A 12,597-nucleotide genomic window follows, 5' to 3' on the forward strand; every position below is an offset into this window, starting at 1 on the left:
CAGCTTTAATGCTAATAAACTCTTTTAAAATAACTTGTATTCTCATGTCATCAGTAGACAGGTACCGATGAAGCTTTTGAGAAGATGGAGCACATTCAAGACTCATCTTTTATTTTGACTCATAGTTTTGGTGTCTTATAAACTATACAGAACACGCTTGTATTAAAATTATTCTATTAATGCAATGGATGTTGTTTCTTGTTTACTATTATGCATTGTTATGATACTGTACATGACATCATCCGCCCCAGAACGTTTCCGCCGTTCCGGTTTTGGGGTGCGACACGGCCCAATCAGCATCGGTATAAGCAGTAAGAGTTGAGGTCGTGTTACGATGCAAGTATAATCCCATGTCAATTGTACCTTTAACGTATCTTATAATGCGTTTTAGAGCATTCATGTGTGACGTCCGTGGAGCATGCATATGCATGCAAATTTGTTGTATGGCGTATGAAATATCTGGACGTGTGAATGTGAGATACTGTAAGGCACCAGCAAGACTACGATAAATAGTGGGATCAACAATCAATTCCCCTGTGGTGCTACTGAGCTTCCCATCTGTGTCGACTGGAATATGTATCGGATTACATTGGGCCATATTTTTTCGTAAAAGAATATCAACGACATATTTATGTTGTGATAAAAATAAACCTTTTGGGTCCTGCTTGACTGAAATTTCCAAGAAATAGCTAAGGTGGCCCAAGTCCTTCATGGAAAACTCTTGGATAGAGGAGTCATAGGATGTTGTTTTAGACCTGGTGATAATGTGGTAAGAACTATATCGTAAACATATAAAAGAAGATATGTTGTATCTCTGCCATGGTTGTAGATGAACAAGGAATGATCACAAGCACTATGTCAAAATCTGAGCGTGGGACATAATCTGTGAATCTTTGGTACCATGCATGAGGTGCCTGTTTCAACCCGTGTAGGGACTTTTTCAGTCGACAAACATGATGTGGATAAGAAGAATTTCGGAAGCCCATGGGTTGATACATGTATACAGTTTCTGCTAAATACCCATGTAGAAAAGCGTTTTTAACATCCAGTTGATTAATTCCCCACTTGTGAGATAACGCAATGTTGAGGACTGTTCGAATGGTCGCCGGTTTAACAACTGGGCTGAACGTCTCGTCACAATCAACTCCAACCTGATGTGACCTGCCATCACAAACCAAATGCGCTTTGTAGCGCTCAAGTGATTTGTCAGATTTGGTTTTATGTTTGGAGGGGTACAGGAGAAATACACACAGTGTGGATCGGTTTTCAAGTTTGTGAATAAAATTAGAGGGAATAAGAGGATAACAAAGACAACCAAACGTTCGTAGGTGGTGTATGTGGGATGTTTGTTGTAGAGAAGTAGTGTTGCGGTGGAGTTGTTTTTGGTTTTGGATGGTAGGATGTTGAGAATGTAGGTGGCCATTTGTAGGGCATGATGCCAAAAATTTGGTGGTAGAGAGGCGTGGGTAAGAAGGGTACGAATAATGTTGTTTATTGATCGAATTTTTCGTTCAGCTTTCCCATTTTGAGAGGATGTGTGAGGGCATTAGAACCTGAAAACCATCCCGTGTTGAGTACAGAAATCATGAAACGATTTATTGTTGCACTCAGTTCCATTATCGCACTAAAAACTTTTAATTTCTCGTTCTAACTGTGTGTTAATGAGCTTGTAGAAATTTAAGAAAGTGGAGTAGACATGTGACTTGTTTGTGAGTGGGTATGTCCGTAGATAGTTTGTATAATTGTCGAGAAATAGGATATAATAACGGTGACCCCTGAACTAGGAACTGGGGAGGTCCATAAATCACTATGTATAATATCAAACGGTAAACACGTAATAGAAACGGAATCGTAAAACGGTAATTTGATATGTTTACCAAAAACACACGATTGACATAAATGTTTTTCTGAAAAAAGTCTTAACATAAATGAAATTGCGTTTATTTAAGACTCTCAAGAAAGATTAACTACGGTGGCCCAAACGCTTATGCCAAAGATCTTGTGTCAAAGCAGCAAAGGTAGAAGGTGGTGTGACTTGAGAAGAAGTTAGTGAGAGGGGATAGAGTTCTCCGGTATTGTCACATAGAAGGATAGGAATCCGCGTCTGATAGTCCTTCACAAGAAAACCAAAACGATCAAATTCAGTAGAAATAGGGTTATCGGTTGTTAAACGTCGAACTGAAAGTAGGTTTTTGATCAGTTTAGGTGCATGAAGGATATTATTAAGTTTTAAAGGAGGGTAAGGTGGTTGTAGGGTTGTGTGACCGGTTCCATGGATGGGTATTTGAGAACTGCTGCCAACGACGATATTGTTTTGTATACAATTATTGAAATAATTGGAAATGTTACCTGTTGTATTCGACATGTGGTTGGTAGCGTCGGAATCGAGATACCAGTTCTGGTTCGGGTTTAATGTCATAATATGCATCACCCGATCAATGTTGGTCGGGGTATATGATTGCTCAGAAGCTGCATAGCCGTATGGATTAGCGCCAAGAACACCTGCATAGTTAGGATTTCTATTTTGATATATGTTCACCAGGTTCGTAGGGTATGGTGCGGGTGGAAAGTTCCATTGTTGTGGCTGCCAAGGGGTATTACATCCGATTGTCGGCTGTTACAGATAGTAATTTTGATGAAAATTTGCTACATGTCTGTGGCCCTGACCCCGACTGCATCCCCGACCCCTATACCATTGTGCCGCCCCGTGCCACCATAGTCAAACTGTTCGAACTGATCGCACACACTGTTACTACGGTACTGTTGTTTGGTTGGTAGTGGACGTCGGTCAGTGGTGGCTGTTGTCTGAGTATTCAAGGCGACTGTTTCTATACCGGTAGATGCTTTGGATGTGGTCGCAGTTAGTATGGTGCTGCAATTATGATTCTTGCGGGTTTCTTCCAGGATTAGTTTTGATCGGGCGATGTAGAAATCTGGTAGAGGTGTAGATTGTTGGAGTATAGTAGCAAGGCTTTCAAATTTGTCTCCAAGCCCGTTGATTAATTGAAGAACCAGACGATCATTAGAAACCGGGGCATCAACATTGGTGAGTTGATCAGACAAAGTTTTGAGTTCTTGACAATAAGTAGAAACATTAGAGAAGGATTCCAATTTTACATTGCTGAACTTGTTTTCTAGGTACAGTGCCCTTGAAGGTTTACTGTTAATGAAGATGTTTTCCAACGATTTCCAGGCTTGTTCGACTGTGGAATCAGGTTTTAGAATGGTAATTAACAAATCTTTTGAAATCGTACTGTAAATCCATTGGATGACAATGGAATCCAGACGTTTGTGAAGGGCCACAACATCTACTTTTTCCTTATCACTGTCTGTTGCAGGTTTAGAGGGAGAAGCTTCCTATGGTAGAATATGATGAATGATTTCGTGTGCCCGACAGTAAATCTTGAATAATTCAACCCATGATGTGTACTGCCCGTCATCCATCTCCAGAATGATTGGGATGAAATTCCTGATGTTTGTGACAGTAACAGCTGGATGTAATGAAGCCATTAATTGATTAGAATAGGAGCAGAAAATTGACAGGTACTAAAGGTTGTCGATGGAGTAGGATAGAAAGAAGAAAAAAAAAGAAGTAGAACAAGAAGAAGAAGAAGAAGGAGATGCGACAGGGAGATTGTACGACCGAAGGTTTTAGGAGAAAGAGAAAAAAAATAGTGCGGCTAGGGTAATTAGCTCTCTGATACCATAATGGAATTTGGCCAAAAAACTTCTCTCGTATATTGCATTAATAATATGTATATATGGATACACAATTTACACTTTGGTACCACATAGTTTACAATATTGAATTTCCTAGTCTAATATCTAGAACATCATCTAGAATTAGACTGTTATTTTGTTCAAGAAAAGTTGCAAGAGGGGCTTATTTATCCATTGCTCTGTACCATATTCCATCTCAGTCTCAGTTAGCCACAACTCTACTAAAAAACTTCCTAATAAACAACATTATCAATTAACTTCACAAGTTGGGATTTTATCATTCTCCCACTTGAGGGGGTGTTGTTAACAGTAGTGAGCTCATAGTCATTTTATGTAGTTGATGGCCCATTCATGTTACTTTATATAATTGATGGTTAATGGAGTTTGTTAGTTGGTTGGTTATTACTAGGTAGAGGGTTGTTAGTGCTAACATTTAGATCTTTAAAAGGATGAGTATGTATCTATCTTACACTTGATCATTGATACTTCATTTTCACAGTTATACTTTTCTCTTTGTTATCATTTGCTCTTTTTTTCCATCTAAATCAATATCTGTATCGAGGGAACTTTTTCTTAATGTGCAATATGTGTTTGATAAAATGCATAAGAGATGAATTGATGGAACTTTTTCTTAATTTTGTTTAATTGAACATCAATTTAGAAGAGTTGGACAAGTTCTAGCTCTGTTATCAAGTATGTCCAATTCGACCCATACCAACATTCAAGTTATGGATTATTTATGACATAAACATTATTATCATTTAACAGCCCAAAGGGAATAGATTTTCTTATATGGTTATGGTATATTATGTAAAGAATCAGAAAAAATGAACTACTATTAGCAAGGAATGTTTTTGGCCAGATATTATTATTGTTTTCACATCCTGCAAATAATACAAATAAAACATAGATGAGAATCACCCATGAAAATGAGCTACAACAATGTTAGTGCGTTCACCAATTCTAAATGTTGGGGTTTGTTAAATTCCCTGAGATGATGCGAATCAAATCCATATATGTAATATAAAATTTAGAAGAATATAAAAGTATTATTAAAAGTTAATAAGACTGCGACACAAAATTTTCCATTACAATTTTATAATTCATACCCTCACTACCCGCGTGGTCGATTCTCACATAACTCCTGGATTCGACATGCACCATACAAAGCCTTCCATAACTGTATTATTGTTTGTTTCTCATATTTTCCATAACTGATTACTTTATACATCTTTAGAATTCTTTTGCAGATCACATTTCGTGATGAATTCTTTCTCTTAGGGTCCTTAATTATCTTCAAATATTAGTTATAGAATAAGTGACAAGTTTTTTTTTTTTAATAGAATTAGAAGTACCTTAAAACGTCAATCAAATTGTTAGGCATATTCAATTTTGTTTGCACATTACATTTCGTAATCAAGTCTTTCTTGTAGGGTCCTTATCTTCACATATTAGCGACACTATGAGGAACATATTTTTTAGGGAATTAGAAGTGCCTTATAACTTCAATCAAATTATTAGGGCATATTCAATTTTCTTTTCCAAGTAATTCTAACAAAAGTTTCATTCTAACAAAAATGTACCTATCAAATTGATCATATTGTGTATAGTTGCTTTTTGAAATCAATTTGGTTTCATTATTATTGTTTTAAAATTCAAACAAAACTAATTTTAGAAAGGGAAATCTCCAATAAAGTCTCAATATTTTGGGTGAATTTACGATTTAATCCCAAATTAAATTTTGTTTACAAAAAAGGACAAAATACCGACTAAAACTACGAAATAACCCTTCGTGGCCGGTTTCGCAGATTTAGCCGGTACTCTGGGTTTTTTCGTTAATTGATTAAAATTTTGGGGCTTTTCGTTAATTGATCAATTACCCTTAAACTTATTGTAAATTTCACTCATCTGCGTCTCAAACTACTACTCCTTTTTGTTTTTCACTTTTTCGTATCCACCTCTCCAAGTTGTATTCTTTCAACTTATTTAGTGTTTTAATCTAGCATGAAACGACATACGTCTAAGGGCTATACTCTAAACCAATCAACCTGAAACAAAAATAAATTGATTGACACAAAAATAAACGGGTTTAATCACGCACTTCAACATGCTCATGTTAAACTCGTACATCAATTTGCCAAGGACAGTAGCAATATCTTGGAAGCAGCTAGTCTTGCCTTGGATAGTCCATAAAACACAGATTCGTTTGAATTTTCATACCCTCATTTCACACACATACACACACGTTCAAGATTAGAAACTTTTATGTGTGTGTGCGCGCATATAAAAAGGAAAGACATAGATCTATCTGAGGGGTGTGTGTATGTATCCCTTATCGCATCCTTCCCAATTTTGCAATAGATAGAAAGAAACAGTGGGAGAAAGAGGGCACGTGGAATAAGGTTTTAAACAACCAATAGAATGAAGAAGAAAATGAGTATTAACGAGAAAGGTTATCTCATAGATTTAAGTATACCTGATTAGTATTATTATGTATGTGTTGTGGTTATCTCAATACTTAAAACCAATAATGAAATCAAAAGAAAATACAAAATATTTTTGTATGAATTTCATCTTGCAATCATGGAGCACTCTATCTTCGGTAAAGCTTTTCAGACAAGTTTATGAAGTTTGGTAGTTTTGTGGATTGTATAGATACTTTTTTTTTTTATAAATTTCGTGACTTTAAAATTGAATATATAATGTTGTATAAAAAGAAATGAAAAAATTCACTCATTTAAAAACAAACCCTTTTTAATATATTGATAAAAATGGTTATTCCAAAGTTTTAGCTGAATTAACGAAAAAATCTCAATATTTTGAAAAAATAACGAAAAAAGCTGGAATACTGGCTAAATCTGCGAAACCGACCACAAAGGGTTATTCCGAAGTTCTAGCCGGTATTCTGTCCTTTTTTGTAAACAAAATTTAATTTGAGATTAAACCGTAAACTGGCCTAAAATATTAGGACTTTATTGGAGATTTAAAAAAGACAAAATTTAAATTTGTAAGCCAAAACTTTATGACGTAAAAAGTTGCTTACGTGGAGACTATATAGACCAATGACAAAGCCAAGTGGAGTGTGTTTTACTTCATACATTAATGTTCATGGTCCACACTATGTTAATGGGTCAATGGAGACGGAGAAGAGTTCCAATGGTCTTATCTAAAATAAATCAATGGACCTTGCGCATTCATTAAACGTGTGAACAGAGGAATACATAAGATTTAGTGATTTTTTTTAAATAAGCAAAAAGAATGACAAAAATGATGTCATTTATAAAAAATGATGTCACTTCTTAAAAATTGCAATTATATTAAAAGTTTTTTTGAAGCACAAAGCTAGTAAAGAAAGAAACAAAAAACAACTTCTAGTGCATCAACTCTCAGGAACCCGATCATGTCAAATGAGCTGTCAGCATAACTAATCCCATATCTCGTAAATTACCGTATGCACCTATTCTCGTAAATCACCACATAACCATAATTAATTACGATAATCAAGACCCATTATTCGTTAATTCTATCTAAAGGTTGTTACTTAGTCTCATTTTTACAATAGCACGACCTTCACCTATTAAACATAAAAACTTACAAACATTACCAATTAATCCCCAAACCCGAAACCCCAATCCAATTTAATATTTAGATTAATGTAAATAAAGCTAAATAACTAGAATACGATTACAATTATTTCCTTTTAAATAAATGATGAAGCAGAACCATTCCAAACATATTTGGGCCCAAAACGATAAAGGAAAAAAGACCCTTAAAATACACAAATTTTATTAACCTTTCTATAATAACTCAATAATTGAAAGAAAATTATTTATACTGGCTTCTAAATATAATATTTTCGATTATACAAATCCAAATATTTAAAGAAAAATAATTTTTCTAGCTTTTTGAGATGCAAAATTGTTAATGACTAGGCGAATCTCCGCGCGTTGTGCGAGAATAGAATTATATAGTTAAAATAATAACTTTTACCAAATTATTATTTAATATTTCTACTTTGAAACAAAATGTTAGTAGTAAAACAAACATATAGTTAACATATTAGTTTTATTAAACATTATAGTTTAATTTTTAAGTTATTTTTATATATACAATTATTTGATAATTTTATAAAGCGTTTAAAATTTTGTAAATTATATATCAAATGAATGATAATATAACGGGTAACAAAACGTATGAACAAAAATATGAAATGCAACTTTTAGTAACATAAAAATAGAAATCATCTATTATAACATTTGTATTAAAAAAGATATATATACAACGAATAATAAAAAATATGAAAAATAAACACTATAACTTTTAATAACATAAAAACACTAAAACATCTATTATACTCCCTCTGTGCCAAAATTATAGTCCATCTTTCATTTTTGGTTTGTCCCAAAATAATAGTCTACTTCTAAAAATAAATAACATTTTTACCAAAATACCAACTCATTATTACTTAACAAACTAAACATTTAATGGAACATTAAAATGCAAAGTAAGGACAAAACTGTTATTTTATTAAATAAAGTTAGTGGTAATTAATGCTTTTCTTAATATGTGTGTTTTTTGTCTGTGGACAATAATATTGGGACGGAGGGAGGAACATTTATATTAACTCTTCATATTTAAATCACAAATCTCTTCAAATATATTAATGTTTTTAATGAGCAAAACTTTACAACCTTATAAAAGAAAGGAAAATAAAAAGTTATTAGTGATTACTAATTAATAATCATAAGTTAAAAATTCTTGAGTTCTAACTAATAAAGATACATAAATTAGAAAACTCTTGAGTTGTAGTGTGAGTTTTAAATGAATGCGGTACTTGGAAATGTATATTTATTATTATTATTATTATTATTATTATTATTATTATTATTATTATTATTACTATTATTATTATAATATTCGTCTAAATAATTGGTTTTGATGCATCATTTTAATCCCTTCAATTATTAAACATAAAGATATTTAATTATAAATTTATAACATGCATAGGTGCATATACATGTTAAACAAATCACATATAATATATATATTTTTTCGTAAATGTCATATGTAATTCTTGTCATAGTAATAAGGATAAATTGCTTTCATATGAAGAACATATCATGATAAGTCTATCATAATTACATATCAAATGTTCAAAATTATGTTATCTTTTAAATATTGTCTTTTAAATATGTTGTGTAGAATAACCCAACAAAAAAATAATAGAAAATAAACATAATCAAAATAGAAAAACTACAATCAAATAAATAAGAGCATTGGGTGGTTAAATATATATAAATAAAGATGTTACATAAACATACATTTAAATCAAAAGAAAAAACTAACATTCGTCAACTTTGCTCAAACAAAAAAACCTATATCCATTTTATGAATCTTCTTTCTTCATTTAACACCATTCAACCATAGAAACTTGATGACAATTCTTCACTAACCTGCAATCAAAATATTTTTCTTGAAAGAGAAGAATGAGAAAGATATTCCAAGCAAAACATTGATGTTTGGAGAGTCACATTCAAGATTGAGTAATACACACAAATCACATATAAATATTAAATGAGAAACTAAATATAAAGAAAGAATAGAAAAGCTTCATTTGTTTTGGTTGAAAGAAAAAATCATATTATAATTACCATCGATGCGATATAACCCATTTCTTCAAATCATCATATTTGGATCGTGAATGTTTCAACTATATGGAAACTTTTGAATCACAATATCTTCAACCAAATGACGACTTTTTGTAAGAAAAATGTACTAATATAACTACATATATAATAAGAGAATGCAAAAAATTATTGGAAATTTATAAATACTATAAATGGTTTTAATTAAGGAATACAAATCAATATGGTTTGAGAAAACAAAATATCTCTAGACATATGATTTTGAATGGTATGGTTTGAGAAAATAAAATATCTCTAAACATATGATTTTGAATGGTCTTATATATATTATTGGAAAAAAAATATAACACGATCAAATTATGAGTAAAAAATGATACATTTATCCACAACCTTGACTTGTAGAGCTCTTTTAAGGACTCCATCACTGCAAATACGTTCTAAAAGAATTGTGTCTATTGAAAATTTTTCTTTTCATTTTCTTATGATATCCTTCTTACATGTAAGATTTTATATAACACAAAAGACACAAAAGATTGACCTTTTTATAGTAAACTTTTCACTAAATGCTAATTATACATAATATAAGTTATAAAACTTTTGAGTGTTAAATCATAATTAAGAAAACTTTTGAGTTGCATTAGTTAAAAAAGCGGGTTTCAAATGAATATGGTTTGAGGAAGTTAAAAAAACGGGTTTCAAATGCATGAAATTCAAGAAAAAATGCTAGCATTATAAGTATGTATGATATCTTCACATCAATATTTTCTAACATATAATTAATAAAGTTTATATAAATTTTGGGCCCCTTTAAAAGATGGGTGTCGGACGGTCACCCCTATCCCCCACCCTTTGTGATGGGCCTATGATAAAGATAACATTACCGATTCAATTTAACGTTACCAAACACAATTAAAAGCCCACTATAAATTTTATCAATTTCCCAACTAAAATTATTGGCCTTTACAAAATAGCATCCCACTAAACCCTTCCATGTGATTGTAGACTTGCAGTAGTTGCGGCACAGGCAGCTTACTACAAAAAGTCACATAAGATCCGATTTTTGGAAAAATTGGTATATATGATTGAAATTTTCCGAGGGTGTGTTTGGTTGTGAGAAATTTTCCAATTTTCCATGAAAGTAAAAGCTTTGAAAACAGGTTTGTTTGATTTAGTTTTCAAACTTTTTCAAGAAAATGAAAATTTTCTTTTTTAAAAATTGTATGTAAATAAGAAAGTGATTTTTACAGTTTTCCAAAGTTTTCTAAATTTCTAAAATGGAAAATTGAAAACTCCATTGGTTTCAACAAACGTATTTTCTAAAATTTTCATTGAAAACTAAAAACTAAGACTCAACTCTATTTTCTAAAAATGTTTTCTAGAAAACAGAAAACAATCTTCCACAACCAAGTGCACCTAAGCCATGATAAATGGTATATAACATGATGGTGTTACCAAGTTACGATCAGGTGTATTCTTTTTTAAAATATGAAGTCATTATAAGAATTATTAATTTTAAAACATTTAACTTACTAGATAAAAAAATTGAAATAGATATAAGAAGTATAACAACAGAACTTTTCATAATTTATTGTTAGATGGATGTATGTATGGCCTTCCTTGGTTTCAGCTAGTGAGTTTTTGAAGCATAGCAATTTCCATTGACTTATTTATTTATCTAATACAAACATATATAATGTTTTTTTTAACAAAAAGGCATTCAAATAAATATTTATTAGCATGATGCACATAGGAACTTGATAAAAGTGAAGAACACTGAAATTAAAGTACACCAAACTGATCAGGCAAGAGATGTTGATTTAAAGCAAATCCTTTATTAACCGATTTGAAACATGGCACATTGTTAGTCTTTTGTTTGGATTGGAGTTCAAACATGCTCTTGAGAGGCTCAACACTATAATATCAAGTGTCTGATAAAACTTCCCAATGACATCTCTCACCATTAGCTTTGTTTGCTCATCATATAATCTAAAATAGAAATATATATTTTGTATATTTGGATGACTTAGGTATCCTAGAGGGTATATAACACATGATGTGCTATCCGAATTATGGACGGATGTATTCTTTTTTAAAATATGATGTCATTATAATAACTATTAATTAACATTTAACTTACAAAATAAATAAAAAATTGAAATAGATATAAGAAGTATAACAGCAAAATTTTACATAATTTCTTGTTTGGGAGATGTGTGTATGGCCTTGTTCTTGGTTTATAGTAGTGAGTTTCAGAAGTATAGCAATGATCATTGACTTATTTTTTTATCTACTACAAGTATATGTAAAGTCTCTCAACAAAAACACATTCAAATGAATACATATTGACATGATGCATATAGGGAACATGAGAAAAGTAAAGAACACTGTAAGTACACTATATTGATCCGGCAAGAGATGCCAATTTAAAGCAGATCCTTTATTAACCGATTTGAAATTTGGCACATTGTTGGTCTTCCGTTCGGATTGGAGTTCAAACATGCTCTTGAAACTTGAAAGACTCAGCACCAAATTAACTTGTTTCTCAACTTGTGGTGAAGGAAGTGGAATCCGACTGTCTCTCACATTTCCTAGCACCAGATAATGAGCAGACAATGTTGATATTTTACCAGGATGCTTTCCCATCATCACTTCTAGTGCAACGATCCCAGAGCTATACACATCGCATTTCTCAGTTGCCACCATCATATAAGAAAGCTTTATATCCAAAGAGATATAAAATAAAAACAAAAAAAACTATATTAACCCCACAAGATTCTAACATAAATACATATATGTACATATACATATTTATATATGTCATGAAATTTAAGAAGATGTAGAACCAGAATCACAAGATTGTGTTACCTGGGGTGATATAACCATAGGTGCCTGCAATTGCGGTCTAGTTGGATGAGTCTAGCTTTAAAATCTTGGATGTGCCAAAATCAGAAATATGAGCCTCATAATCAGAATCAAGAAGGATGTTGGCGATGGAAATGTCTCTATGAATTATAGGAGGTGAGCAGTCGTGATGCATATAAGCTAAACCATTAGCTATAGCCTTTACAATATTGACCCTTTTTAACCAATCCAGTTCCTTTGCTAAGATCTCATTGCATAAGATTGATCCAAGTCTTCCCTTTTCAAGGTATTCATAAATCAAAAATGAGTGGCGGGCATGTGAGCAATATCCATAGAGTTTCACTATGTTTCGATGTCTTATGTTCGTTAA

The 12,597-nt window shown here is 32.0% G+C and overlaps 1 protein-coding gene across 1 annotated transcript; it reads right to left on the reverse strand.

The window, feature by feature from the left end:
- Positions 1 to 1,963: 1,963 nt before the first annotated feature.
- On the reverse strand, positions 1,964 to 12,248 carry LOC145164022 (uncharacterized). Its single transcript, XM_079082751.1, has 4 exons — positions 12,231 to 12,248; positions 11,760 to 12,080; positions 2,668 to 3,357; positions 1,964 to 2,614 (listed from the first exon to the last, which is right to left on the reverse strand). The coding sequence occupies exons 1-4, from the start codon at positions 12,246 to 12,248 to the stop codon at positions 1,964 to 1,966; spliced, it is 1,680 nt and encodes a 559-aa protein (XP_078938877.1).
- Between the last annotated feature and the right edge of the window lie 349 nt (positions 12,249 to 12,597).

Source organism: Lactuca virosa, chromosome 3, assembly GCF_052849685.1.
Source record: "Lactuca virosa cultivar CGN04683 chromosome 3, Lactuca_virosa_CGN04683_v6, whole genome shotgun sequence".
Taxonomy (NCBI): Eukaryota; Viridiplantae; Streptophyta; class Magnoliopsida; order Asterales; family Asteraceae; genus Lactuca; species Lactuca virosa.